This window comes from Odontesthes bonariensis, chromosome 18 (genome assembly GCF_027942865.1).
Source record: "Odontesthes bonariensis isolate fOdoBon6 chromosome 18, fOdoBon6.hap1, whole genome shotgun sequence".
Taxonomy (NCBI): Eukaryota; Metazoa; Chordata; class Actinopteri; order Atheriniformes; family Atherinopsidae; genus Odontesthes; species Odontesthes bonariensis.
Window position 1 is genome coordinate 1294652 of NC_134523.1, and position 25238 is coordinate 1319889.

Here is a 25238-nt window from a genome sequence, read left to right on the forward strand (position 1 = left end):
CTGAAATCCATGGAGCGCGTTCTGTGTCTCTGTCTGTGGTGCTGAAACCCAGGGAGCTCGTTCTGTCTCTGTCCGTGGTGCTGAAACCCACCGAGCTCGTTGTGTGTTGCTGAAACCCAGGGAGCTCGATCGGTGTTGCTGTCCGTGGTGCTGAAACCCATGGAGCTCGTTCTGTGTCTCTGTCCGTGGTGCTGAAATCCATAGAGCTCGTTCTGTGTCTCTGTCTGTGGTGCTGAAACCCAGGGAGCTCGTTCTGTCTCTGTCCGTGGTGCTGAAACCCACCGAGCTCGTTGTGTGTTGCTGAAACCCAGGGAGCTCGATCGGTGTTGCTGTCCGTGGTGCTGAAACCCATGGAGCTCGTTGTGTGTTGCTGTCCGTGGTGCTGAAACCCATGGAGCTCGTTGTGTGTTGCTGAAACCCAGGGAGCTCGATCGGTGTTGCTGTCCGTGGTGCTGAAACCCATGGAGCTCGTTGTGTGTTGCTGAAACCCAGGGAGGTCGATCGGTGTTGCTGTCCGTGGTGCTGAAACCCATGGAGCTCGTTGTGTGTTGCTGTCCGTGGTGCTGAAACCCATGGAGCTCGTTGTGTGTTGCTGAAACCCAGGGAGCTCGATCGGTGTTGCTGTCCGTGGTGCTGAAACCCATGGAGCTCGTTGTGTGTTGCTGAAACCCAGGGAGCTCGATCGGTGTTGCTGTCCGTGGTGCTGAAACCCATGGAGCTCGTTGTGTGTTGCTGTCCGTGGTGCTGAAACCCATGGAGCTCGTTGTGTGTTGCTGTCCGTGGTGCTGAAACCCATGGCGCTTGTTATGTTGCTGTCCGTGGTGCTGAAACCCAGCAAGCTCGTTGTCTGTTGCTGTCCAAGGAGCCAAAAGAGATCCGACAGAACCCTTGGAGGTTGTGTTTTTGTGTTTTGGGGACACATGTGGTCTTGTGGCCTGAAGGCTCAGTGGTCCTGTTCTTTTAAAACATTAAGGTTCCTTTGAAATGACTTTTACTGAAATGAATCCAGAAGAGAACAGGGCCCTCATTTGCCTCCACCAGGTTTTGACAAAACTTCCTCTTGATGACACTTTTGGCTTATACTACATGTTATAAATAGCCCCCCCGACTCTGTACCCTGACCTCTAACTCTGCTGGTTTTCTCTGTTCTTGTGTTTTTTCTGCAGTGGTGCTGCTGAATTCTAAAGAGACACAAGCAGAGCTGGGCTGGACCTCTTACCCCCCCAACGGAGTAAGTGTGCTCGCTTGCATTGTTCATTAATCTCCTCACATGCTCACCTCCACTTTCACCTGTTTTCATCATCATCATGAATCAGTGGTGCTGATCCAGGCTGGGATCCTGCAGGGTCCAAACCAGCAGCAACACGTTGCCTCAGATAAATATTCCTTTTTGTGTCAATTGATATAATTTACGATAAATTATGGCTGCAAGACAAATTAACTTTTTAAAGAGCGACCAGCTGCCATAGCAGTTGTCCCACACCTCCCACCTGGCCTCCCCATGCACACACACCTGAGATGTCTGTTATATAAACAGCATCTGTGGGGAGCCCTATACATCCCAGCCTGCACACAGGAGGTGTTTAATGTGGGTTTGTCACCGGTGTGTGGACCACATTGCTGCCTGAGAAGAAACTTCATTGCTGATAATCAGTTTCTGTATGAGAGCAACATGGTTTCATATTTGTTGTTGAATTTTAGCTCCATTAGAAGTTTCTTAGTGTCAACAGGTGCCACCCTGGATGGGTTAAAAGCAGAGGACAAATTCCGTGTGTATGCATGTATGCATTACAATAAATCTGATCTTAAATTATACTTCTTATGCTTCTTTCTGGAACATTAGTCAGAAAAACAAACTGCGTTCTGTTCTAAATTCATGGGAAGTGTGAGAGGAGCCAGAGGAAGAAATGGCAGCTCTCTCCAGAAGGAACACATTCCTCTGATTGTTCCCCTGAAAGAATAACTCAGACCATTAGCTTAAAAAAAGCCTGCAGTTTTCAGCATTTCATGTGCCTTTAATGACTGATGATTTGAGTCCAACCTGATTTAAACCTCGTTATGATGATGGAACAATAATCATCACACAGACTTTGCTTCTATTCCAATAGAATTTCCACTTGGTGAAAGGAATAAAGCATTAAACCAAAGGATGAGGAATGATCTTCTGCTGAAGGCACATTATTCACACAGGAAGTGACACCTTCCTTTATTCAGTTAATGAGAAGCAGGTGAGAGGGCTGGATCATCTCGTGGCACCGAATGTTTGTTTGATGAAGGACGAATATATTAAAAAATGACACAGTTCAGGTGGAATTAAAATAATTCACCTGATATTTGTTATCTGTCTGATGAGAACAGCCCCCCCCCCACACACACACACACACACACACACACACACAGAAAAGGATCATCACTGATGAGCTGTTTCACAGCCATGGAAAATAAGTTGTTGGTGATTAAAAACTCTGTTCCCATGGTTACCTAATGGCTCAACATTACACCTCCTGACTCAGTTTTGGTTTTCACACCAGAGGTGGGGGCGTGGGGATGGTTTCACATCTGAAATGTTCCAGACTAACTAATGTCAGCAGAATGATCTGCAGGTCAGCAGCAGCGACATTCAAGATTGTGTCATGAGGCCGTTAACCTTCTCACTTTGTCTTCCTGTCTTTTCTCTTCTTTTTGCCATCCCTGTCCCCCCGCCCTGTCCCCCCGTCCTGTCCCTCCTCAGTGGGAGGAGATCAGCGGCGTGGACGAGAAGTACAAGCCCATCCGGACGTACCAGGTGTGCAACGTGATGGAGCCCACGCAGCAGAACAACTGGCTGCAGACGGGCTGGGTGGCTCGCCGCGGGGGGCAGCGCATCTTCGTGGAGCTGCAGTTCACGCTGCGGGACTGCAACAGCATCCCCGGGGTGGCCGGGACCTGCAAGGAGACCTTCAACCTGCTGTACGTGGAGTCGGACCGGGACCTGGGCGGCGTGACCCGGGAGGACCGCTACACCAAGATCGACACCATCGCCGCGGACGAGAGCTTCACGCAGGGCGACCTCGGGGAGAGGAAGATGAAGCTGAACACGGAGGTGCGGGAGATCGGCCACCTGAACAGGAAGGGCTTCCACCTGGCCTTCCAGGACGTGGGCGCCTGCGTGGCTCTGGTGGCGGTCCGGGTTTACTACAAACGCTGCCTGGCCACGGTGCAGAACCTGGCCGTGTTCCCTGACACCGTGGCCGAGGCCGCCTTCGCCACGCTGGTGGAGGTGCGCGGCGCCTGCGTCAACAACTCCGAGGTGGACACGGACAGCCCTCCCAGGATGCATTGCAGCGCAGAGGGCGAGTGGCTGGTGCCCATCGGGAAGTGCAGCTGCAGCGCCGGCTACGAGGAGGGACACAGCAGCTGTGAAGGTAGGAGCCGGATGAGTGGAGAGAGTGAGAGGATGGCAGGAGGAAGTCCTGTTTCATTAGAATCTGCTGGCAGAAAGTTTAAAGAGAAAAGCTGATGAAAGTGTTTGAAATCAGTTGTGTTTCAGTGTCTCCTGGAGCTCAGGCTCTTTATTTACAGGGAAAGCTGTCAGTTTTCCTCTTTCTGGAACTCTGATGGACATAAAATTAGTTTCCTGAATAGTCTTCCCATGTGTCTCGGTACCTTACTTACCGCACTTACTCTAGCACTAGTTATGCTCTTAGCTCTTTGGTTTTGGAAGGAAATGCACTTCTGATTTCTTGTGAGCTGAAGTTCTTTTGCCTCCCGATGTGGAACGCACTGATTGTAAGTCGCTTTGGATAAAAGCGTCTGCAGAATGACCGTAATGTGATAGAATGTAAAATGAATTCACTGAAACTGAAGAGAGACTCTTTGGAAATGAGAGCTGAGCTGTTGTGTCTCTGACTGTGACATCAGAGATGCGACCTTCATCCAGATGTGTTCCTGCTTCATGTGATGTCACTGATGTAACCGTCTGAGTTATGTAAAGGCTTTGTGTGTGTGTGTGTGTGTGTGTGTGTGTGTGTGTGTGTGTTTGTGTGTGTGTGTGTGTGTGTGTGTGTGTGTGTTAACGAACCAGGAACCACACACCTTCATAGCTGACTGGTTCTGATCCGTTCTGTTTTACACACGAAATGAGCCCACATCTTTGTCCCTGTTGATGTGAGTTTCTCAGATAAACTGCTGCCGTGACATCATTTTCATCCCATTTAGTTTGCTGTAAATGTGGAAAACAGGACGTTGTGCTGATGAGTTTAAAGGAATTAACTTTACTTTCTGTGGATGGATTTAATAAAGAGCCACAGCTTCGGCTCTATTAACATTCATTTAATATTTTAGCCTCTTTGAGTAGAACTGTGAACCTCCTGGTTACCTGATAACTTATTAACTAAGCTAACAGATGGTGTAAATCTGCACCAGGCTAAAACAGAGTGTGGGTGTAAATCCAAAGAAAGGCTTCAGTGTGAGCCTGAGGAGAGGAAGCAGGAATTTATTGTTGCTGTAAACTTTAAACTAAACAGCGTTAGATAAATGAGCTCAGCGGATTATTTAGGAATTGAGCTGCAAACTGTCTGAGGTTCAGTGAGCGAGTCCAAGCAGCCGCTCACATCAGCAGCATGGATGCATAGAGCTGCTCGTATTTAATCTGAAGATAATGTTTGGATTACTCAGTCGGTTTCTATCATCAGGAGTTACTGGAGTGTGTTTGAGTTACAGCCTCTCAGCACAGAAATTAACGACATAAACGTAGATTTTTAATCATTTTCCCTGAGCTTTAACTCAGTACCAGCTCAGATGTGTGAGACAGTGTGTGTGTTATTCAGAGGAGCCTGATGCCTTCAGCACAGCTGGAGTGCTGCAGCTGTGAGGTCCGGGCTCAGTTTACGCTGATATGTTGAGAAAACATTATTCTGGTGTTTTTCATCATTTTTATGCTACTCTCTCTGCCTTTTGAAATATTATTATTCCAGATAAGCCCAGTTTTCATTGTCCTGTTGGCAGGCGGGTTGTAGAATGGATTCACTGTTTTCCTTTTATTCCGGCGTTGATGCTGTCGCTTCAGGTCAGTAAATGTTTTAGTTAAAGGAAAGAAAAACATCTCAGTGAAAACCGACCGCACTGCAGCTGGTTGGAGATGTTGGTGAGACTGCAGGTGATGTTTGTGAGACTGCAGGTGACTTCTGCAGCTGGTTGGAGATGTTGGTGAGACTGCATGTGACTGCTGCAGCTGGTTGGAGATGTTGGTGAGACTGCAGGTGATGTTTGTGAGACTGCAGGTAACTTCTGCAGCTGGTTGTAGATGTTTGTGAGACTGCAGGTAACTTCTGCAGCTGGTTGTAGATGTTGATGAGACTGCAGGTGACTGCTGCAGCTGGTTGGAGATGTTTGTGAGACTGCAGGTGACTGCTGCAGCTGGCTGGAGATGTTTGTGAGACTGCAGGTGATGTTTGTGAGACTACAGGTGACTGCTGAAGATGTTTGTGAGACTGCAGGTGACTGCTGCAGCTGGTTGGAGATGTTTGTGAGACTGCAGGTGACTGCTGCAGCTGGTTGTAGATGTTTGTGAGACTGCAGGTGACTGCTGCAGCTGGTTGGAGATGTTGGTGAGACTGCAGGTGACTGCTGCAGCTGGTTGGAGATGTTGGTGAGACTGCAGGTGACTGCTGCAGCTGGTTGGAGATGTTTGTGAGACTGCAGGTGACTGCTGCAGCTGGTTGGAGATGTTTGTGAGACTGCAGGTGACTGCTGCAGCTGGTTGTAGATGTTTGTGAGACTGCAGGTGACTGCTGCAGCTGGTTGGAGATGTTTGTGAGACTGCAGGTGACTGCTGCAGCTGGTTGTACATGTTTGTGAGACTGCAGGTGACTGCTGCAGCTGGTTGTACATGTTTGTGAGACTGCAGGTGACTGCTGCAGCTGGTTGGAGATGTTTGTGAGACTGCAGGTAACTTCTGCAGCTGGTTGTAGATGTTGGTGAGACTGCAGGTGACTGCTGCAGCTGGTTGGAGATGTTGGTGAGACTGCAGGTGATGTTTGTGAGACTGCAGGTGACTGCTGCAGCTGATTGAAGATGTTTGTGAGACTGCATGTGACTTCTCCAGCTGGTTGAAGATGTTGGTGAGACTGCAGGTGACTGCTGCAGCTGGTTGGAGATGTTTGTGAGACTGCAGGTGACTGCTGCAGCTGGTTGGAGATGTTTGTGAGACTGCAGGTGATGTTTGTGAGACTGCAGGTGACTGCTGCAGCTGATTGAAGATGTTTGTGAGACTGCATGTGACTTCTCCAGCTGGTTGAAGATGTTGGTGAGACTGCAGGTGACGGCTGCAGCTGGTTGGAGATGTTTGTGAGACTGCAGGTGACTGCTGCAGCTGGTTGGAGATGTTTGTGAGACTGCAGGTGACTGCTGAGGATATTTGAAGATGTTTGTGAGACTGCAGGAGACTGCTGCAGCTTGTTGAAGATGTTTGTGAGACTGCAGGAGACTGCTGCAGCAGGTTGAAGATGTTTGTGAGACTGCAGGAGACTGCTGAAGATGTTTGTGAGACTGCAGGTGATGTTTGTTAGACTGCAGGTGACTGCTGACGATGTTTGAAGATGTTTGTGAAACTGCAGTTGACTGCTGCAGCTGGTTAAATATGTTTGTGAGACTGCAGGTGACTGCTGCAGCTGGTAGTAGATGTTTGTGAGACTGCAGGTGATGAACAGAGGCAGACAAAGAAGCCTGTGTTAGTGGAACTCACTCCAGCAGCAGTCGATGAGTGAAAACAGAAACAGTTCTGGGTTCTGAAGTTGGACGCAGCAGCAAAGCTCATCATCAGTCATGCAGAACTTTGTCTGTGTTGCAGAATTTCTGCTCTGACTGAGATAAGCGTTCAGTGATATCGGAAGCTGTGGGTCGCCTGACCTGCTTTCCGTACCATCGGTGGTTTTTTAACAATAAAATCTGTAGACGGACCACCAGAGAGTGACCACCAGGTCTGAAGGAAAACCTGAAGACAGAAAGCAGAGAGGGGGAGGGCAGCCGGTCCCACAGCGAGGACGGGACATCCAGAGAGAGGCGAGGAGGCGTCTGTATGGCTGCTGAACCTGTAACACACACACACACACACACACACACACACACAGAGCTGGAATGAATATGCAGCCGAAGCCTCGACATCTCCCACTGCACCACAGCTATTGATCAGCTGTAATGCTCCACTAAACTGAGGAATTGCACTGGGACACACACACACACACATGCACCCCCACACACACACACACATGCACACACACACATGCACCCACACACACACACACACACACACACACACACACACACACACACACACACACACACGAGGCATGATGTCATACTGTATGTGGGAGAAACGGGGAAAAGACGTAGTCGGTGTGTGTTTGATGATGGATGATTACAGAAATGTGTGTGTGTGTGTGTGTGTGTGTGTGTGTGTGAGTGTGTGTGTGTGTGTGTGTGTGTGTGCCACCTTTACATACGTGTGCTCAGAGATCTGCCTGAGCCTGCTGTTTCACAGCAGCATGAAGTGGTCAGCGTGTCCTGCTTGCAGACTCTGTAACTCCTGCTTATTTACTCCTGAGTGGGATTGTTTGTCTGAGTGAGTGTGAATGCACTAAGTGTCTCAGAGCAGCTCAATAGTATCGAGCAGCCAGTGAGCAGCTTGTGATTATGGTGGAAGGAGAGGAGGATTATCACATCTCGCAGTGGAACACTGTTACAGGCTGAAGGTGATGCATCAGAAACCATCACACATGATTACACATCGCCCCGGGGTGGGCCTGGGGCTCCAAAACTTTCCTCATCCTCTCTGAATGCAGCCGCAGTCTCAGCTGACCTACTTTTTATGACTCTTGAACAAAAATCTTTGAGGTTTCTCAGAAACCAATCATCACATCACGTGACTCAGTCATCTTGTTAAAGCTTGGATAGAAACTAAAGGGCCACCCTGAGCTTCACCCCGTCTGAGGAGGATCTCTGAGGTGGTGAGTCGGCCCGTTAAAGGTTGGTTCTACAGGCTCATTCTGACTCCTCCTGCAGGCTCATTCTGACTCCCGCAGGCTCATTCTGACTCCTGCAGGCTCATTCTGACTCCTCCTGCAGGCTCATTCTGACACCTCCTGCAGGCTCATTCTGACTCCTCCTGCAGGCTCATTCTGACACCTCCTCGCAGGATCATTCTGACTCCTGCAGGCTCATTCTGACTACTGCAGGCTCATTCTGACTCCTCCTGCAGGCTCATTCTGACTCCCGCAGGCTCATTCTGACTCCTGCAGGCTCATTCTGACTCCTCCTGCAGGCTCATTCTGACTCCCGCAGGCTCATTCTGACTCCTCCCCGCAGGCTCATTCTGACTCCTCCCCGCAGGCTCATTCTGACTCCTCCTGCAGGCTCATTCTGACACCTCCTGCAGGCTCATTCTGACTCCTCCTGCAGGCTCATTCTGACTCCTCCTGCAGGCTCATTCTGACACCTCCTCGCAGGATCATTCTGACTCCTGCAGGCTCATTCTGACTCCTCCTGCAGTCTCATTCTGACTCCCGCAGGCTCATTCTGACTCCTGCAGGCTCATTCTGACTCCTCTCCGCAGGCTCATTCTGACTCCTCCCCGCAGGCTCATTCTGACTCCTGCAGGTTCATTCTGACTCCTCCTGCAGGATCATTCTGACTCCTCCCCGCAGGCTCATTCTGACTCCTGCAGGCTCATTCTGACTCCTCCTGCAGGCTCATTCTGACTCCTCCCCGCAGGCTCATTCTGACTCCTCCCCGCAGGCTCATTCTGACTCCTGCAGGCTCATTCTGACTCCTCCTGCAGGCTCATTCTGACTCCTCCTGCAGGCTCATTCTGACTCCTCCCCGCAGGCTCATTCTGACTCCTGCAGGCTCATTCTGACACCTCCTCGCAGGATCATTCTGACTACTGCAGGCTCATTCTGACTACTGCAGGCTCATTCTGACTCCTCCTGCAGGCTCATTCTGACTCCCGCAGGCTCATTCTGACTCCTGCAGGCTCATTCTGACTCCTCCTGCAGGCTCATTCTGACTCCCGCAGGCTCATTCTGACTCCTGAAGGCTCATTCTGACTCCTCCCCGCAGGCTCATTCTGACTCCTCCCCGCAGGCTCATTCTGACTCCTCCTGCAGGCTCATTCTGACACCTCCTGCAGGCTCATTCTGACTCCTCCTGCAGGCTCATTCTGACTCCTCCTGCAGGGTCATTCTGACACCTCCTCGCAGGATCATTCTGACTCCTGCAGGCTCATTCTGACTCCTCCTGCAGGCTCATTCTGACTCCCGCAGGCTCATTCTGACTCCTGCAGGCTCATTCTGACTCCTCTCCGCAGGCTCATTCTGACTCCTGCAGGCTCATTCTGACTCCTCCTGCAGGCTCATTCTGACTCCTCCTGCAGGCTCATTCTGACACCTCCTGCAGGCTCATTCTGACTCCTCCTGCAGGCTCATTCTGACTCCTCCTGCAGGCTCATTCTGACACCTCCTCGCAGGATCATTCTGACTCCTGCAGGCTCATTCTGACTCCTCCTGCAGGCTCATTCTGACTCCCGCAGGCTCATTCTGACTCCTGCAGGCTCATTCTGACTCCTCTCCGCAGGTTCATTCTGACTCCTCCCCGCAGGCTCATTCTGACTCCTGCAGGTTCATTCTGACTCCTCCTGCAGGCTCATTCTGACTCCTCCCCGCAGGCTCATTCTGACTCCTGCAGGCTCATTCTGACTCCTCCTGCAGGCTCATTCTGACTCCTCCTGCAGGCTCATTCTGACTCCTCCCCGCAGGCTCATTCTGACTCCTCCCCGCAGGCTCATTCTGACACCTCCTCGCAGGATCATTCTGACTACTGCAGGCTCATTCTGACTACTGCAGGCTCATTCTGACTCCTCCTGCAGGCTCATTCTGACTCCCGCAGGCTCATTCTGACTCCTGCAGGCTCATTCTGACTCCTCCTGCAGGCTCATTCTGACTCCCGCAGGCTCATTCTGACTCCTGCAGGGTCATTCTGACTCCTCCCCGCAGGCTCATTCTGACTCCCGCAGGATCATTCTGACTCCTCCCCGCAGGCTCATTCTGACTCCTCCCCGCAGGCTCATTCTGACTCCTGCAGGCTCTCTCTGACTCCTCCTGCAGGCTCATTCTGACTCCTCCTGCAGGCTCATTCTGACTCCCGCAGGCTCATTCTGACTCCTGCAGGCTCATTCTGACTCCTCCTGCAGGCTCATTCTGACACCTCCTCGCAGGCTCATTCTGACTCCTCCCCGCAGGCTCATTCTGACTCCCGCAGGCTCATTCTGACTCCTGCAGGCTCATTCTGACTCCTCCTGCAGGCTCATTCTGACTCCTCCTGCAGGCTCATTCTGACTCCTCCCCGCAGGCTCATTCTGACTCCTCCCCGCAGGCTCATTCTGACTCCTGCAGGCTCATTCTGACTCCTGCAGGCTCATTCTGACACCTCCTCGCAGGATCATTCTGACTACTGCAGGCTCATTCTGACTACTGCAGGCTCATTCTGACTCCTCCTGCAGGCTCATTCTGACTCCCGCAGGCTCATTCTGACTCCTGCAGGCTCATTCTGACTCCTCCTGCAGGCTCATTCTGACTCCCGCAGGCTCATTCTGACTCCTGCAGGGTCATTCTGACTCCTCCCCGCAGGCTCATTCTGACTCCCGCAGGATCATTCTGACTCCTCCCCGCAGGCTCATTCTGACTCCTCCCCGCAGGCTCATTCTGACTCCTGCAGGCTCTCTCTGACTCCTCCTGCAGGCTCATTCTGACTCCTCCTGCAGGCTCATTCTGACTCCCGCAGGCTCATTCTGACTCCTGCAGGCTCATTCTGACTCCTCCTGCAGGCTCATTCTGACACCTCCTCGCAGGCTCATTCTGACTCCTCCCCGCAGGCTCATTCTGACTCCCGCAGGCTCATTCTGACTCCTCCCCGCAGGCTCATTCTGACTCCCGCAGGCTCATTCTGACTCCCGCAGGATCATTCTGACTCCTCCTGCAGGCTCATTCTGACTCCTCCCCGCAGGCTCATTCTGACTCCTCCCCGCAGGCTCATTCTGACTCCTGCAGGCTCATTCTGACACCTCCTCGCAGGATCATTCTGACTCCTCCTGCAGGCTCATTCTGACTCCTCCTGCAGGCTCATTCTGAGCTGCAGATGGTATAGGTGCAAAGCCGCTTCTGTTTCACCAAAAGTTTGATCAAACTTCACCGAAATATTTGTCCAGACCAGCGGAGGGACGAGTGATGCTCATCTCCAACATGTTTGACTGTCGTGAAGCTTCAATGAAAACACCTCAGTTTGACACGTGATGCCATAAGCCTGAGAGAAGGTGCTAAAGCTCCACAGAGCTATTTATTGATGTATTTTCTCCTTTAGCAGCAGCTAACGCTAACAGCTTAGCTAATGAAGGTGACATACACCAGCTTCTAAGGAGTTATTGCTGCTCCTTTAGCAACAGCTAACGCTAACAGCTTAGCCAATGTAGGTGACTTACACCAGCTCCTAAGGAGTTATTGATTTATTTTCTCCTTTAGCAGCAGCTAGCGCTAACAGCTTAGCTAATGAAGGTGACGTACACCAGCTTCTAAGGAGTTATTGATTTATTTTCTCCTTTAGCAGCAGCTAACGCTAACAGCTTAGCTAATGAAGGTGACGTACACCAGCTTCTAAGGATTTATTTTCTCCTTTAGCAGCAGCTAACGCTAACAGCTTAGCTAATGAAGGTGACGTACACCAGCTTCTAAGGAGTTATTGCTGTTCCTTTAGCAGCAGCTAGCGCTAACAGCTTAGCCAATGTAGGTGACGTACACCAGCTTCTAAGGAGTTATTGATTTATTTTCTCCTTTAGCAGCAGCTAGCGCTAACAGCTTAGCTAATGAAGGTGACGTACACCAGCTTCTAAGGAGTTATTGATTTATTTTCTCCTTTAGCAGCAGCTAACGCTAACAGCTTAGCTAATGAAGGTGACGTACACCAGCTTCTAAGGATTTATTTTCTCCTTTAGCAGCAGCTAGCGCTAACAGCTTAGCTAATGAAGGTGACGTACACCAGCTTCTAAGGAGTTATTTTCTCCTTTAGCAGCAGCTAGCGCTAACAGCTTAGCTAATGAAGGTTACTGCTGTTCCTTTCTGAAAGATGAACATCATTGTTCCCACATTACTTTGTTAGCTGAAGCTTTCTAGCTGGTCCATCACTGTGGATGAGAAAGCATTGTTTGCTAGCATCTGCTGCTAGCTTACAGCTATATGCTAACCTGTTTCCCTTTGGGATCAACAGAGGAACTATCTGTATCTGTATGTAGAGCTGGAGGGTTGTTGGTCTGACTGCAGGAACAGCTTTATTATGCATCCTCCTGCAGCCTTGTTGAGCCTCTCTGGTAGCTCCATGACTCCAGTTCAAACTGATATGATTCCACAGTTTTGTTAGAGTCACTTTCTGTTCAGAAACTTTCTTCATGCCACTTTCCTTGAGCTGCTCATCTCCAGTTTGAAAATAAACTCTTTAAAAAGAGGAGTCAAAACAGGGCAAAGACCAGAGCCACTGTGCTTAAACCGACAGGTGTTTTGACCACAGCCTGTCTCAAACGTCTCAATAAGAGCTCAGAAAATGGTGTGAAACGGTTAAAAAGAGCAGAATGCGTCACCTTTAACATTTATCCTGAGTTTCCACAAATCAGAAAGAATAAAATGTTGGCACATTCTCCGCCCTGACATTCCTTCATTTTGCTCTCCTTCCTCTGAAATTTACCACACGCCTCCCGTCTCCTCCCTTCTGCCCCTCCAGTTCCTTTCCTTCACCTGTTTACCCCAATGCCCCTTCTGCTGCCAGAGAATCAACTTCTATCTCATCTCTATCTTATCTTATTCATCATTTGTTTTCCTTCTCTCCTCCTCTTCTTCTTCATCATCTGTTTTCCCTTTTGCTTCTCTGCTTTTCTGTCTCTTTGGTGTCTCTCTGTTAGTGGCTCTTGTGGCCTCTCCAGCCTTCTCTCTGAGCCCCCTGTTGGGACCATGTGGCAGGGTGAGGAGGGGTGAGGAGGGGTGAGGAGGGGTGAGGGAGGTTAACAGGCTGAAATCTGCCGGAGAAGCTCTGAGATCTATCTGATGTGCTTGTGCCGTGGGGAACAGAAAGTGTGTGTTCAGATTTGGCGCTGGTGGCAGATCATATGTTTCTGAAGTCGCTCCCTCTGCTGCACTTGCCTCCCCCTCCGTCTGTCATGTCCTCATCAGCCCTCCTCCCCTCCGTCTCTGACAGTCGTGTTTCCTTCTTGGACATTTAGTCACCTCTGTTCCCTGCATGCCTCCAAATGACTTATGCCCATATGAGAAATCAATACACTCCCCCTCTCCTGTATTTACTCCCTTTTCATCCCCCTTTTATCTCCCTTTTTCTCCCCCTTCTCTTTATTCCAGCTCTCATTGGCGACATGCCTCCTGCCCATCTGGTCTCCCCCATCCATCCCTCCATATCTTTCTCCTTTCCATCCACGTCAGCCCGACTCTCATTGTAAATAATTCACGTTCTCCCAGGACAAACATCTTTATTTTAGCTGCGCAGCAGACGTCTTTATTTTTCTGGGCTGAGGCACAACAAGTGAGACGAGCAAACATCTACACAGAAATATAAATGCAAAGACATTCCCACATGCATCTCTGAGCAGAGGGACCATTAAAATGTCTCTTTGTTGCTGAAAATGTGAAGCCAGAACCTCTCTATTCACCCCTCCCTCCACCTTTATGGAGAAGGAGGTAAAGAAAAAGTGATGGGAGCTGAGCTGTCCGCTGGTTTCTTAGTCACTGCATCAGAGCCGAATGCATAAAATATGAGCAGTAAAAGCCGGGGATGATTTTGTGGCGGAGCAGAGACGATGACTGTGAGGAACGAGAGCGAGAGACTCAGCGGAGAAGTTACGTCGACTGAAAGAGACACGCAGAGAAAAGAAATGAGTTTCAAGGCTTAGAAACAGAAGGTTGAGGAAAGAAAATGTCATCTGGAGATAGAGAGGAGGACGGTTTGAGCTACGAGGTTTCAGATCCAGACATGTTGTTTTAAATTCTTACTTCTCTTCTGTGTGAAAGATTTATCATTTATATCTTTATTTATTTAATAAACTGGTTGGTGCAGCTGATAAAGTCTGAATCTTAATCTTATTTCACCTCCGTTGGAACAGTTCCAGTCTTATTCTGTTAAAACTGTTAATCATTAACAGTTTGATACCATCTGAGCTCAAAGGTAGGTATCCATTTACAACACAAATACAAGTATTTATTATAAAAAAGACTTTGAGGAGATAAAACTGGAGTTCAGAGGACCGATCCACTGAACTGAATCCAGTGTTTGACTGTTGAAAATAAAATGGAGAAGCCCATACATGATGGAGGCTCCTGCGTGTTCCCTCATCTTTCTTCCTCCTTTGCAGCCTTCAGCCTTCCACATCAGACTCATGAAATGAACATCAAAGCCTCTTTAATCAGGCTGCGAACTCACCAGATTTCTCTGTGGCTCATTCAGGACCACCACAGGAGCTGAGTCCAACTCTCAGTGGAGCTCAGCAACCTCGTGCACAGCTCATACGAGCAGCTGGGGATGAAAAGAGACATTACTAAGTTTGTTCCTGTTCCACGTGATGCATGTGTGATGTTACTCTCTCCTGGAAATCAAACGAGAGGCTCTCATTCTTTATCAGGATTGTGTGGGAAACACCTATAATTCAGATGTAACCAGGTGAATGTTTGACTGTGTCCAGCGACGCAGCAACTGGATGCAGCTCCAGCTCTGAGGAGGGTTTGTTGGGAGGAAATTCTTGCTTTGATCAGCTCCTTTACTGGGACTGAATTCCTATTTATTGGGACATGTTTTGCTTTTCTGAGAAGGGTTCATGATGATCGGGGGGATTGAAACGGCTTCTGTTTGTGATGTGGTCGATCAGCTGTTCCTGCCTATCAGGAATAAAGCCGACATCCTCAGAACTGCTGCAGCCCCGTCTCACATGTGTCTCATGTGTCTCAGCTGCTGTTTGTCTTCTTCCTCCTGCTTCCGTCTCCTGGCAGCGCCCGCTGCTCTGTTTATTACAGCCATGTGACCTGCAGCGCCACCTGCAGGCGACCCTGCACACGCTTCCTTTGCTTCAGATTTACTCAGGATCAGGAACAGAACCCTTTGAAGCCACGTTAAATGTAATATTTTTCTCACAATAGCAGGATAAACCAGATAATGACTTTAAAGGCGGTTGGGTGGTTCTGGTTTTCAGCCGCTGACCCAAAGGATTGTCAGAATCCCGGATGATCCGCTCTGACACCGAGCGAAGACGTGCCGCAGCCCGAGGACACAAGTCTGCTGCGAGTCTTTGCGTCCTGAAGTGACACGGCAGACACGACTGCTTCTGTAGAGACATTCAGTCGGATGCTTTTAGGCTTCAGGGAGCAGAAGAAAGGCTTTGGGAATACAAAAGAAATGCAGAGGGATAAAAGCTTGCTTTTATAGATAATGTTGAAGATAGAAAAAAGAATATGACAGATGAGAGAGATATGTAGAGTGATTGCCCCGCTGTTCTGCAATTTCCTGTTTTTATCCCCATTCAGCTCCAGTAATATCTCTCCATCCGTCCAAAATGAATGTGGGATCAGTGTATAGATCTGCGTGCCCCCACTTAACCTCAGTGAAAGGTCCTGATTCTGCTTCATGCTGCAGCCGCACACACCTGCACATCCCAGCCAGCCTCTTTACAGGAGAGTCATTATTTTTAGTCACAGGAGGGAAACAAAAGCCGAATATTTCCAGTGTCTCTGAGTCAGAGGCCACAGAAGGAGGGGCGTGAAACCTTTTCTCCTCTTCACACTGAAGTCAGGACTCATTTGGACACACGAGAACAATGAATATCTCCTTAAAATACTGAAGAGTCTGCATCAGACGCTGCATCTGCATCTTTTTCTAAGCCTAACCAAATAATAAAAGGCTTTTTCCCTCAGTGGCTGCACCGTACGGACCCGTCTCATCCTGGTTAAACCGGCTCGTTGGTGATTCTCACAGAGCAAACGGTGGCAGGTTCACACATCAGAAGCCAGCGTTGATGGGAACCGTGTGCTTCCCACTGTCCCGGCTCGTCATCGCATCATTTCCTCTTTTCATTCTGGAGTCCTACACAAATCAGCAAACTTTTATGAATCTCTCCATTGTGCAGTTCCCATAGATTAGAACTGAAACCACTTTATTTACTGAATTATCTGAACTTTCGCCGCCCTAAAACTCCCTCTTTATGAGCTCCTCTGAGTTCTCCTCATACGGACTGCAGGGTTGTAGAGTGGAACATTAACATAGACCCACAGCCATGTGAGCAGATGCATATTTTACTGCTAACCATCAGGAAATCTGGAGTTCTGAGCTGCATCACAGGGTCATGTGTGCTCTGCAGGTCCTCGTGAGAACTGGACAGAAATCAGCTGAAAGCATCACTGTCTGCTCGTCCATCCTTTGTCCTGTGAGGAGTTTGTCTCATCAGGTTACCGTGGTAACATGTCAGCGTAGCACGACGGCGGGTGACCAGCGGTCTTTGGAAAGAAGCTGACCGTTCAGAGGTCATGAAAACGCAGTGATTCCTGTTTTCGTGTCATTGTCCCATGATGTTAAACTCTGGAGCTTTAAAACGTCTGCAGGCTGCCGGCGAACTTTTATTTAACAGATTTAGCAGCTGCTGCTTTACACACAAGAACTCTGCATATTGGACACTTGTGGCCCATCTCTATGCATCCAGGGAAACATTTGCATTGTGTGTGTGTGTGTGTGTGTGTGTGTGTGTGTGTGCCGGCTGTTGTCTCTGCATTCACGGCTCAGCGGAGGGGCCCACAGTGAGGACAGAGTGCTCGGCCCCCCTGGCTGCTCAGTGCGCCTGCCAAGCCTGCCTTTGCCAACTTGGCTCCCCATCCCCCTGCCTTCCTCATTTTGTTGTCATTTGTCATCACACACGTGCACATACACACAAACACGCACACACACACACACACACACACACACGCACATGCACACACACACACGCACACACACACACACACACACACACACACACACGCACACACACACGCATGCCGATGAAAGAGATGGCATTTCCAGAAACACCTGCGCCTCTGCCCCCGTACATGCGCTCTCATAACTGTGCACGCCCTCACATATGCATGTCAGTGCACACCCACATTTCTTGGACACGTGCGTTTGCACATCCATACGCTCATACGCAGCACGTGCACGTGCTCACATGCACACCCAGAGACAAACAGCATCACATATGCACAGACACAGGCTGCCTCCCACTGCTTCTGTGTGCTGTTTGTCCATAACTCGCTCCATCTGTTTCTGCCTCCATGTCTAAACAGGGCCTGTTTACCACACATGCACATGCACACATGCACACGCACGTGCACAGGCTCGCTGTTCTGATGTCAGCTCCATAAACACCTGTCGTCCTGGTGTTGACGTGACAGCTCATGATCCTCTGAGATGTTCCGGGCTCATCATCCCTGAGCGGGAATCATGGAGCCGTAGATCTGATTGAGCTTCTGGTGGAGATGTGAGCGGCTTCCTCAATAATCGTCTCCAACTCTCTGCACACACACGGGCGCACACACGGGCGCACACACGGGCGCACACACGGGCGCACACACGGGCGCACACACGGGCGCACACACGGGCGCACACACGGGCGCGCTGCACCATCACACACACACTGACAGCGGGGAGCGGCGTCAAGTGATTGGCATCCTGAGGCGAGTGTTATGGGTGACATTTCCATGTGCTGTGGTGTAGGGGCCCCCTGCAGGGCCTCTGCTGAGGGGGGGGGGGGGGCTGGGGGCAGGAGGCCACCCCCCTGCCACTGGTTTGTTGCATTTGGATAATAATTTGGCAAGTTTTTTCAGATCTTACAATTCCTACCAATGTCATGACAACCTGGATTCAACATGAATCATTTTCTTCTGTGGTCTTGATTCTGTTTTTAAATCCGAGGTTAAAGATGTTGTCGACGTGTTGGCTATTAGCTGTTAGCTGTAGCTTCAACGCTTCTGTTTTTAAATCCGAGGTTAAAGATTTTAAAGATGTTGTCGACGTGTTGGCTGTTGCATCAGAGGTAGCTGTTAGCTGTTAGCTGTAGCTTCAACCCTTCTGTGTTGGCATCTGACTTTTTTATCGTTTAATTTCTTGTGATATAAATGAACCCAATAAAGATAAGTATCAGCTTCTTGAAGACATTTTTTACCCCAGTATTTCAGGGGGAACATTTCCACCACCCCCTCCTGTAGGGTTAGAGTTAGAGTTGGTTCTCTTTAAACTTTGTATCACTGCGGTTATTTTACCCGAGCTCCACTGAAGCCAGACGTGACTCCTGGAAACAGTAAACACATCTTCACATATAAAAAGCACGGGTCTCATTATGCTGCTCTCTGTGCAGAACAATGTAAATCTGATGAATTAGTCATTTAGCCTCCCTATCATCCATCACACAGGGTGCTGGGCGGGGGCCGCACTCACAGCCTGAGAGCTGCAGCCAACCGTCGCCCTGTTTGCACAGATTGGAAAATCCGACACGGAGAAAACACGAGTTCACACATGCGTGTCCGTGTACGACACACAGTAAACACACACGTGTGCACAGAAAATGTGTCAAAGTTTGGCTAATGCACAATCTGACACTAAGCTCTTTCTGTGAGTGTGACTGCTCTTTCTGTGTGTTCAGGGTCATGTATCACACACTCTGTGTCTCACACTGAAGCTCATTCAGCATGTGTGTGTGCTGACGGCTCATAATTTACCTTTCCTGCTCACACACTGTGTGTCTCACACACCCAACAGGACGCCGCTCTGCGTGTCATGTGGCTTTAACCGGCCGCGCCGGCAGTGATGGATGGTGGTTTCATGAAGGACTGAGAGCCTCGTGCAGCCTGATGATGCTAAAGGGATGAAGGGGAGACAAAGGGAAGGATGGAGCTGGATGCTGGGGGAAAGCAGGAGGTATTCAGAGCTAAAAAAGAGCGATGGAAGGAGGGGAATGAGAGGAGCCGGCCGGCCCGCTCGGAGGGAAGGTCACCGTCAGCCAGCAGGCTGCAGTCCTGCTGAGCCCGGATGTCATGGAAACAAACACGCAGTCCAACACTGTTTAAAACACCAAACACACATTGATTAAAGCTAAAGATCGGGCGTCAGCTGCTTGAAAAGGTGTGTGATGGATATTTATGGCTTAAAGCTTTAGCGTCCTGATGCTTTCACAGGCTTCCACGCACGGCTCGGGCTTTTATTAGTCTCTCCCCAGTGTCGTCTCAACCTGCCAGCCTCATCTATCCCGTGTCATGCTTCTCATCGGGCACGGCGATAAATCTCATCCCGGTTTATGAGGCGGCGGTTGTGAGCCAGATAGAGGAAGCCGGAGCAGACAGTGGACCATTAGATAGAGAGACGGATGAGGGACGGCAACAGTGAAAAACAACAAGAAAAGCAGAAGAGGAGGAGGATGGATGCACTGAATGGCATGTTGGCTGGCTGCTTAATAGAAATCCAACGTTTACATGACAGGCTGGCAGGCTGGAGGCAGAATAAAGTGCTGTTCTCTACTGTTCTCTACACGCTCACAGCAGAAATCCAGCAGCTGCAGAAACATGCCAAACACCCGGCTGAAGAGGGCCTTCAGTGGTTTTACATTTTATCTACCAGAGCTGATCTACCAGAGCTGATCTACCAGAGCTGATCTACCAGAGCTGATCAACCAGAGCTGATCTACCAGAACTGATCTACCAGAACTGATCTACCAGAGCTGATCTACCAGAACTGATCTACCAGAGCTGATCTACCAGAGCTGATCTACCAGAGCTGATCTACCAGAGCTGATCTACCAGAGCTGATCAAAGATCAGAGATGATGATCAGAGACGAGGCTGAACTCAGTTCTGAGCGTTAACATTTAAATCTTCAGCATCTAAAACCCTCATTTTAGATTACTAAAACTCCAGTTCCAGGAGTTCTAAATGTTGTGTCAAAGGCATTAACCTCTCCTTGTTATTGTTAGTTATAGTTAGTTATAGTTGTTATTATTGTTAGTTATAGTTATAGTTAGCTGTAGTTATAGTTAGCTGTAGTTATAGTTAGCTGTAGTTATAGTTATAGTTATAGTTAGCTGTAGTTATAGTTATAGTTATAGTTATAGTTAGCTGTAGTTATAGTTATAGTTATAGTTATAGTTAGCTGTAGTTATAGTTAGCTGTAGTTATAGTTATAGTTATAGTTAGCTGTAGTTATAGTTATAGTTATAGTTATAGTTATAGTTATAGTTAGCTGTAGTTATAGTTAGCTGTAGTTATAGTTAGCTGTAGTTATAGTTATAGTTATAGTTATAGTTATAGTTAGCTGTAGTTATAGTTAGCTGTAGTTATAGTTAGTTATAGAACTACTTTCTGAGGTGCAGCGCTTCCTTTAAGCAGCCGAACACGGAGCAGCTGCTGCCTATCTTTTAAGGTCACGGCAGAAATTGAAGCGGTTTTCGCAGGAAGACTGAAGTTTTTCAGCCGACAGATTGGTTCCACCGTTGGTGTTCACATCGCAGCAGGATTCTTTCTGCTGGAGATGAACTCTCCCTGCTGGGTTTAGAAGGAATGTAACAGCTGTCTTTAGTGAGCAGGAGGCAGCTCGCTCCCACAGCTGCAGAAAACGAAAACGCTCTGACGTGTTCATACATCATCTCACCTGCTGATGGTCCGGAGGTCTGTGCAGGGGACCCGGAGGAAAGTTATCCCACAAGCCGCCGCTCTGGAACTTCTCTGGAGTGTTAAAGCGCGATGTCGGCTCTGCAGCAACTTTCTTCTTCTGTGGTTTTTTGTTCCGCAGTGAAGAGAAAAAACCTTTACCAGATGTGTTTGTCCAACTAAAACCAGACATCTCAGTTCCATTAAAGGAGAACTTTATGTTAAGCAGAAGAAGCTGAAGAAACCGGAAACTGATTCCCAGTTTGTCTGAATCCAGCTGTGAGGAACCAGTGAGGTTAAACTGATCCCGCTGTCCTCGTGTGGTTAAAGCGCCGGTTAAAGTTTTTACCACCTCAGACACTCTTTCCACTTATTTAACCCTGAGATCCCGACCAGCCTCGGACCTGAAACATCTGTCCTGTAGTTTAGCTGTGAAGCATTAACCCATCCTGCTGTTGTTGTGGACACATTAGCTCTCTCAGCTGGGAACCATTTGTCTTAGTGTTCATTTTCTTATCAAACTTCTTGGAAAGCTCACAAATTTGTATTTCCCCCAAAAGTGTCAAAGTATTGCTTTCTGTGAGTTTCCTGTAAACTGGAGCTTTGTAGCTGAAGCTGTGCTTAAAGCTGATTGGAAGGCTGCGTTCTGTGCAGGCTAACAGGAATCTGCATTAGTGTGCTGTCTGAGTTAATCACCGTCAGTGTGAGAGCCGGGCGGCTGCGTTTGAGAGCAGCTCAGAAGCTGCTGGAAGACTTTCTGATCAGCGGCTCCTTCCATCCACTTTCCTTCGGATGCTTTTGCTGCTCTGTGTGGGAGGCTGTAAATGAACTAAAAGCTGCCACTTTCCCATGCCAGCGCTAATGTTTCTGCTCTCCGCTGGGCTGGAATTCAACCAGGAGCAGATGCCTCAGTGGGATCAGAGACTCTGTCATTTAGCATTACTCAGATAAGTTTCTCATATTTCCGTCTCCTCTGCTGTTAGTTCATTAGTAACTCTGCCTGATCATCCTGCACAGTGCGTTCTTAGAGACTTTCAGAAGGCTAGACGGGGCTGGTTTGGTGCAGGATTCCTCCTCCACATGTTTTCTCCTGAGCCTGCATCATGTGGTCTGGTCTGCAAAATGACCGTAATGTAATGTGGGGGCTTCCCATCCTCTGTAGCTGGTCTTAATGAGCCCGTCCTCTGCTGCAGCCCTTTTGTCCGTCTGCCAACCCGCCTGCTGTCATGGAGGTGAAGTCCTCTATTAGGAGAGGACAAATTGAGCCGACCCCCGGGGCTGCCGGGGGACACACCGCTGATGGCCTCTGTTCCGTCTTCATCGGAGTGCAGAAAGCGCTCTGCCAGCACATCTAACTCAGCCAGCAGAGCAGACTCCGGCTCAGCTTCCTCTGCACTGCCACGCAGGCAACTTACCGAGTTTTCTACCTTCTTAAAAAATGCATAAAGATCATTTTAGACTCTTTCTGCAGCACGTCAGCTACCCGGCTGAACCTTCCCACCGGCTGAACCTTCCCACCGGCTGAACCTTCCCACCGGCTGAACCTTCACATCGGCTGAACCTTCCCACCGGCTGAACCTTCCCACCGGCTGAACCTTCACACCGGCTGAACCTTCCCACCGGCTGAACCTTCACACCGACAGCTGCTGTTTCCTGTTGGGCATCCTAACTGGGACCTGTGCAGCGCCAGTATTCTCCCCGTGCGTTTGCTTTGAGCCTCGCGGCTGCATGTGTTGGGGTCCTGGGGAGCCATGCTAGCCTGCTCTGGTGTCCCTTCCATCTGCCTGCTCTGCGCCGCGGGTCCCCGGAGGCCCTTACTCACTCTCTGATGCCACATCAGAAGCCTCCACCTATAAACACCAGCATCAATAACTGGTGCCTGCGTCTCTTTGCTGGCTGACTGTTGTTTATATGGCTGTAAAATTCAATTAGGCTGCAGGGGACGGGGCTGCTCTGTGTTACTGCCTGCCAGGGTGACATTTCATTTGCAATGAATCATGGGCCAGAGGAGGACCTGGCCGGCTCCGCCACCTCTCCTCTGAGCTCACGTTGTTCTGTCTGCAGGTTCACGGCTGCATTTATTCACCATCTGTCACTGAGCCCGTCTCTCCGTGCACACTCTGCCTTTCTTCCTCTGTACTTCAGACCAACGGTGGTTTTTATCCGCATCACATCAGGCTGCTTTCTGGTATTAATCTAACAGAAAGGTGGTGTTTAAAGGAGATTTCATCATATCTAACTTTTCCCTAAAGAAAGAGGCTCAAATACACCTGCAGCAAAGAGATTTAAGTGTTATCAGTTTCATAGAACTACAAATGATAAACTTTATGAAACTTAGTGGAAAGCATGACATCACAGATTCAATCGGGATGTGAAAATACTTTGTTCTCATTATGAAATGAGGTTAGAGACACTGTACATCACAGAAGTGCTTCCTGTTGTTGCGCTCAGACGTTATGACAGGGCTTACATCGTTCACATCGCCATGACAACGGTGTAGTAAAGTGCTCCAGATGTGAGCCTCGGGGGGGTCGGCAGGGATCAGGGAATGAAGGAGTGACCCAGCGATGAGCACAGCTCTCTGAGCTGCTGCAGACGTCTTCCTCCTGTTCACGGCAGTGTGCAGCGCCACCTGCTGACCACACACACCGGCTCACTCACCGTGAACCAGGCAACAGGTTGGTGTCGGGTCCGAGCAGAGCTCCAGAAAGCAGAAAGGCTGCTCACACTGATGGACTCGGGGCGTTTCTTATGCAGGGGAGCGTCCTGACTGCGCTGTTCTGGAGTAAAGAAAGAATTAAGAGCACTTAAAGAACTGTAAGATGAGAAACTGCCCGTCTTCATTAATGCAGATGGAAGCGGAGCAGAATGAATGGAGCGACATGGAGAAAATCAGCATAAGCTGCTTCTCATTATTCAGGGATTCCACACAAATTGAGGATAAACTGTGAATAAGACAAACACGCTGAGGAGAGATTAGTGTCGCCGCTGGAAGTGGCCTCATGCAAAGGCATCAGCGCTGTGTTTGTGCTGAGCCCCAGCTCCCAGAAACAGGCCCGTGACTCACTCTGGGCTCCGGCCGGTGCTTCGGCTCTGTTAATAATTCATGTTGAGTGCTCTGAATTTAGCTCGGCTTTGTCCTTTTGTTGGTTCCCTGAGTACAAAGTTTGCTGTTGCTCTTTGGTTGCTTTGTAAGTGAGACCACGTTGGCAACATTCTGCATGCGTGTCGCTGTTAAAGACTCAAAGTTAGCCGCCAGCAGCCCCATTCTTCCACATGGTTGTTGGCTTTAATCTGTGACTGAGCGTGACTGAGCGTGCACGAGCAGTGATTGGCTGTTTTCACTCTGATGTGAAGAGAAGAAGCAGGAACCAGTCTCCACTTTGTTCTCAGTGTGTCGCTGCTCGCTTTCAGCCCGGCCTCACAGCAGCTGCCTGCCGTGTGCCGAAACAAACTGAGCTCACATGTGATCAGAGGCCGTGTGCACGCTTGCTGTGGAACGTGCACGTCTCAGGGCTTGAACATGGTTCTGGGGGCTCTCTGTATTGGTGCCACTTGGGGTAGACTCAGAAATATGGGGAGCAACCTGCTCTTGGTTGAGTTGCTCCTGTTGTTGATCGTCGAGCTTTTCTCAGCTGTGGAAAAGACAAACTATTAAAATAATGATGTTCCAGTTCCACTGTTATTTGTAATGTTAAAAAAGAAGCTGTGCAGCTTATTGTTTATTTCATTGATACTTTTTGATTCTTTGTCTTGTTTCTGATGAAATCTGTTGCTGTCGGCCTGTCCAAGGTGAAGCTAACCTGAGCTAATCAGACTGCTCTCACTGAGCCTCATCTCAGAGGGCTACTGAAGCTAACCTGAGCTAATCAGACTCCGCTTTCACTGAGCCTCATCTCAGAGGGCTACTGAAGCTAACCTGAGCTAATCAGACTGCTCTCACTGAGCCTCATCTCAGAGGGCTACTGAAGCTAACCTGAGCTAATCAGACTCTGCTCTCACTGAGCCTCATCTCAGAGGGCTACTGAAGCTAACCTGAGGTAATCAGACTCCGCTTTCACTGAGCCTCATCTCAGAGGGCTACTGAAGCTAACCTGAGGTAATCAGACTCCGCTTTCACTGAGCCTCATCTCAGAGGGCTACTGAAGCTAACCTGAGCTAATCAGACTCTGCTCTCACTGAGCCTCATCTCAGAGGGCTACTGAAGCTAACCTGAGCTAATCAGACTCTGCTCTCACTGAGCCTCATCTCAGAGGGCTACTGAAGCTAACCTGAGCTAATCAGACTGCTCTCACTGAGCCTCATCTCAGAGGGCTACTGAAGCTAACCTGAGCTAATCAGACTCTGCTCTCACTGAGCCTCATCTCAGAGGGCTACTGAAGCTAACCTGAGCTAATCAGACTCTGCTCTCACTGAGCCTCATCTCAGAGGGCTACTGAAGCTAACCTGAGCTAACCAGACTCTGCTCTCACTGAGCCTCATCTCAGAGGGCTACTGAAGCTAACCT

The 25238-nt window shown here is 49.4% G+C and overlaps 1 protein-coding gene across 3 annotated transcripts in view; it reads left to right on the top strand.

The window, feature by feature from the left end:
* Positions 1–25238, top strand: part of epha10 (EPH receptor A10) — a 226928-nt gene that overhangs the window by 55226 nt on the left and 146464 nt on the right. For all 3 annotated transcript variants that reach the window (XM_075450393.1, XM_075450394.1, XM_075450395.1), the window contains exons 2-3: positions 1167–1231; positions 2732–3404. In XM_075450393.1, coding sequence (XP_075306508.1) covers positions 1167–1231; positions 2732–3404 — 738 coding nt within the window. The remainder of the gene's footprint in view (positions 1–1166; positions 1232–2731; positions 3405–25238) is intronic.